Source organism: Panthera uncia, chromosome D4, assembly GCF_023721935.1.
Source record: "Panthera uncia isolate 11264 chromosome D4, Puncia_PCG_1.0, whole genome shotgun sequence".
NCBI classification, from domain to species: domain Eukaryota; kingdom Metazoa; phylum Chordata; class Mammalia; order Carnivora; family Felidae; genus Panthera; species Panthera uncia.
This window is the reverse complement of record NC_064807.1, coordinates 90,823,447-90,828,430: the sequence shown is the minus strand read 5'-3', so window position 1 is coordinate 90,828,430 and position 4,984 is coordinate 90,823,447. Positions and strand designations below refer to the sequence as shown.

At 70.7% G+C, this 4,984-nt stretch overlaps 1 protein-coding gene across 1 annotated transcript in view; it reads right to left on the bottom strand.

The window, feature by feature from the left end:
- Positions 1 to 198: 198 nt before the first annotated feature.
- Positions 199 to 4,984, bottom strand: part of AJM1 (apical junction component 1 homolog) — a 5,593-nt gene continuing 807 nt past the window's right edge. The window contains exon 2 of the mRNA XM_049631835.1: positions 199 to 4,975. Within this exon, the coding sequence (XP_049487792.1) occupies positions 2,312 to 4,975 (2,664 nt within the window). The 3' untranslated portion in view covers positions 199 to 2,311. The remainder of the gene's footprint in view (positions 4,976 to 4,984) is intronic.

Genomic DNA, 4,984 nt, shown 5'->3' with positions numbered 1-4,984 from the left:
CCTCCCTCCCTGTCCCCCACCGCGTCCCAAGGCCTCCCTCTCCCTCCCAAGGCGTCCCAAGGCGTCCCAAGGCCTCAAGGCCCTCTTCCCTTCCCTCCCGCGCCTGCCCAGCTCAGCGTGGTCAAGGGCCTTTCTCCCAGTCCCACCAGTCCCACCCACGGACCGCCCCCGCCCCGCCATCAAGGAGGAAGCAATGGCTACATTCGAGTTGTTTTACTTGGTTTGAAAGCATTCGCCCCCTGGAAATAATCCCAGTCCAGCCAGGATCATTCCTGGCCAGCCGGCCCTCAGGCGTGGGGCTGAAAGCTGAGGCCCTAGGGCAGGGGGCATGGCGGCTGGACTTGGGAGGCCACGAAGGCGGGTAGGGCAAGCGGGGCGCGTGGCCGATGCAAACGCGCTAGGCTGATAGGCCAAGGTTGGCGCGCAGACGTTGTGGGATGGGCTAGGGTGCATGGCACGGAAGGAGAGCCGGGAACAGAGGTGTGGGGGACGTTCACAATTCAATCGATGTCCTCTCCTGGCCCCGTTAGGGAGTGCTGGGAGCCCCAGGAGGAGCTTGCCAGGCCGGCCTGGTCCCCTCTCACTTTGTCCTTATGGAGCTAGGGCTGTGGGCCAATGAGTGTGCGCTCCCGGGAACAGAGCCCAGTCCCCTGCCTCGGGTCTCTAGGCCTCAGCACAGGGCAAGGCCAGAGCGAGCACACGCGGGATGTCCGTGTAGTCAAGCCCCCACACCTCCAGTCGTCCCCTGCCCTGATCAACTGGCTCACTCCGACACCCTTTCCCCGCAGTCCAATCTTTTTGTCCTCCCTACGTTAGTGGGTACGAGCCCCTTCTGGGCATGTGTGGTTCCTCCTGTTCATCCGCCCTCTGCATTTGCTTCCCTCCTCCCTGTGAGGTTAGGGCCTGCGCTGCCGGTTTCACCCCCTCTCTGTTCTGGCACCCACCTAGGGGCCTCCTGTCCGTGTGGGCCGGCAGCCGACTCACACACAGCCAGGACTCCTCACCTCTCAGCTCTGGGCCGGATCCTGCCAGCGCCCCCACCCACATCCTCCCGCCCACCCCGCCCAGGCCCCTCTCTCTGTCTGGGTGTGTTGTGCCTTGGTTGAAGACCTCCGACTATCCCCCTCCACTGCTGCTTGTTCCAAACCCTCCTGTAGGACCCATGTTAGGGCGGCTGGAGGTGAGAGGACCGGAGGGCGGGTAGCGTCGCCAATGTGTGGACTCCGTCGCCAGTGTGCGGGCTCAGGGTCCAGCCGTGCTCTTATCTTGCTGGGGCCCCCTCCAGCCTTGTCATCTCGGGACACGAACACACTGGGACTAATCAGGGTGTCCGCCAGAGAGGAAAGGCCTCTGAGCAGGATGCACCCTAAACCACAGAAGGCGGGTTGGGGGGACCGTTGAAGCGACGGGACGAGGCTTTGGGCAACCGGGGCTCCTGGATCAGGGAGAACCAGGGTTGGGGAGGTTGCAGGGAGGCTTTGCGGACGTCAGGAAATGGACTGACCGGATCTTCGCGGTGGGGTCTGCGGTAGTGACCCCTCCGCGTGAAGGCAGGGTCGGGCGGTCCTCAGGCCCACCCCGCCTCCCAGCGGGGAGCACCAAGCGGCTGAGGACCGACCTCCGGGGAGGCCCCAGGGCTGGCTGGGAGCTGGGAGCCGGAGGAGGGGGAATGAAAGGCGGGGCCTGTGGCGAACTCAATGGGGCGGGACCTGGGCAGAGCTTGTGGCAAACAGAAGAAAGACGAGAGGAGCACGGCCCGGCCTGAGGGATCGGGCTGGGCTCCCGGTGGGCTGCGCGGGGTCTGGGTGGGCAGGCAAAGCTTGGGAGTGGGCCCTAGGTGGACTGCGCAGGCCCAGAGAGGGCTGTGTGGGGCTCCGGGTGGGCCTTGGGTGGACTGGTCGGTGTCTGAGTAGGCGGAGCAGAGCTCGGGGGTGGGCCCTAGGCGGACTGGGCGGAGCCCGGGGAGGCCCCAATGTGGAATGGGCTGGGCGGAGCCCAGGGGTGGGCCCAGTGTGGACTGGGCGGAGCCCGGAGGGGGGTGTGTGGGCCCAATGTGGACTGGGCGGGGCCTGAGCGGGCTGGGTGGAGCCGGGGGTGGACCCAATGTGGACTGGGCGGGGCCTGAGCGGAGCCCGGGGGTGGGCCCAATGTGGACTGGGCGGGGGCCTGAGCGGGCTGGGCGGAGCCCGGAGGTGGACCCAACGTGGACTGGGCGGGGCCTGAGCGGGCTGGGTGGAGCCCGGGGGTGGGCCCAATGTGGACTGGGCGGGGTTTGAGCGGGCTGGGCGGAGGCCGGGGGTGACCCCACCGCTCACATGATGTCGTCCAGCAGGTTGGCGCTGGCCACCCAGTCGAGTGCGCGCGGCTCGGAGGCAGCCATGATCATGCACATGAAGGGGCGGCCGGTGCGCCGGTCCGTGGGGTAGATGGTGGTGGGCGTGAAGCGCCGGTTGGCCTCGACGAACTCGCAGAGCTGTTCGTAGACGCGCGGGAACTCGTGGCGCAGGAAGACGCCGCGCAGCCGCAGCTCGCGCTGGATGTGGATGAAGGCCACCTCGCGCGCGCGCCGGCCTGCCTCGCCTTCTTGGTCCAGGCCTGCGGTGCCTGGCGGCGGAGTCAGGATCAGCGTCTCCATGTCGGCCTCGCGACCTCGAGCCGGGGGCGGTCGAGCCGGGCTGCCGGCCGCCAACGCCACCTTGGCGAACTTACGCACCGTGGGCCCAGGGCTGCGCGGTGCGGGGGCGGGCCGGGCGGAGGTGCCGGGGGGCGTGGCGCCGGGGCCCACGGCCACCGACACACTGAGCAAGAAGCACTCGGCCGGCTCGTAGAGGCGCCCGGCGGCGGCCAGCTCGCGCGCATAGCTGCCCAGGGGCGCCGCGTGCGTGGCCAGCTCGCGCAGCGACAGGTAGGTGGGCGACAGCAGCAGCCCCTCGAGGCCGAAGCGCAGGAAGTTGTCTGCAGAGCCAGGGCTCGGGAAGCCCAGGAAGAGCACGCCGCGACCGCGCGACAAGAAGCCGACACGCGCGATGCGCGAGAAGGCGCGGTGAACGGGGCCGCTGTCGCGGCAGAACTGCAGCACGTGGCGGCACACGCTGCCCACGCGGCCGTACACGCAGCGTGCCTTGTGCGCGTCCCAGTCTTCGCGGCGACACAGGCGCGAGCAGTAGTAGGTGTAGCAGCTGTGGCAGGACTTGAAGTAGAGGCAGGCGTTGAACATGGTCTCGGTGCGCCGGCAGCGTGCGTTGGAGCACGTCATCAGGTCGTCCTCGTCGGCGCTGGGCTCCGGGGACGCGTCGGCAGCCTGCCCCTGGCCGGCCGGCTCCTCGGCGCTGCCGGCGGACGCGGGTGGCGAGCGCGGCGCCAGCGCGGGTGCCCCGGAGCCCGCGGGCCTGGAGTCCAGCAGGCGGCGCAGCTGGCGGCCCAGTCCATCGGCCGCGGGCTCCGGGGCTTGGCCCGCGGGGGGCCGAGAGTCGATGACCAGGTCGGTGATGAGCTCGTCCAGTTGCTCGAGGCTGCGCTGGCGGCCACCAGTGGGCCCATCTGGGGCGGCGGGCGGAGACGGCCGGGGTCGCCCTCCCGGCAGCTCCCAGGCCCTGGCTGGCTGTCGCTCCCCGGCTCGCAGGTCGTTGTCGGTGATGGTGATCTCAGGCGTGACATACCAGTTGCGGCCCGGGCCCTCGCCCACGCGGCCCTTCTCCGACAGCGACGTCTCGGACAGAGACAGCGCTGCATAGCGTCTGGGCGAGGTGGAGAGGTTCACGACGACGGGCGGGCGCCGGCCTTCGGGGGATGCGCCTCTCGGCTCCCGTGCCTCTCGCCCCAGCAGGTTTTCGTAGCTGCGGCCGCGGCCCAGGGGGTCCTCCCGGCGCGGCCCCGGCGCCAGGATGTTGTCCCAGGAGCGCGAGTAGTGGCGGCTGTCAGTGACCAACCGGGGCGGGCTGGTGCCGGTGCCGCCGTGCCAAGAGGCGAGCAATGGGCCAGGGTCCGGGGGAGGCACCACCTGCAGGGTGCGGTAAGGCCGCAGGCCCCAGTCACCCCAGGCGGGGCTGCCTCGTGGGTGTGGGTAAGTCCGAGCTAGAACGTCGCGATCGCGGTACCGCCCGAAGTCCTCTGTGTAAAAGGGGCGGAGAGCGGGGTGGGCCCGCGGCGGCTCCTCGGGAACATAGCGGGGGCCACAGGGCGGGCCGTAGGGCGGGCCGTAGGCTCGAGCGGCCTCCCCATAGTAGGAACGGGAGGGCGGCTCCTGGACCGGGAAGGTGCGCACTTCACCTGCGTAGTAGCCGCCGCCGCCGCGCCTTGGGCTGGGCACAGGGGGCTCCTCCGACGGGAAGGGCCTGGCATAGTAGCCGTCGAAGGGCAGCCCAGGGCTGGCCGTAAAGCCACCAGCGTGGCCCTCGGGCTCCTCGGTGTAGAAGAATTGGGTGGGACCCGGCGGAGTGGTGAAGGGCAGACTTCGGCGCTCCGTATAGTCCCGGGGCCCAGGCAGGGGACCGTCGCAGTACAGCGCTCGCGGATCCGCGCAGTACGTGTCACTGGGGGTGGGGGTGCGCGACAGCGCCACGTGGCGAGGTCCGGGCACCGTGAGGCCGTGGAGCTGCGGGGCAGGGCGTGCCCAGGGCATGGTCTCCGCGGGCCCGCAGGACCGCGAGCCCCGGGCGGTGTGTTGCAGCACCGCGTCGTCCGGCTTGATGTCCAGGCGGCAGCGGACGTGGGGTGCAGGCCCGGCGGGCGGCTCGGGGGGTGCGCAGCGGCCCGTGGCGGCGCAGAGGGGCGCGATGCGGCCGGGGCCGCCCCGCTGCGGCTGCAGCTTGATGGGGTGCAATTCATTGGCGAGCGCGCGCAGCGCCGGGTACGCGGGCTCCCGATGCGGCGATGCCTCGCCCCGCGCTGTCCGTTGGGCCTCCCGGCCTCGGCGCGGCAGCACCGGCGGCGAGGCGGGCGCGGGCGCCAGGCCCGGGGTCGCGCGGGGCGCGCTCTTGGAGCG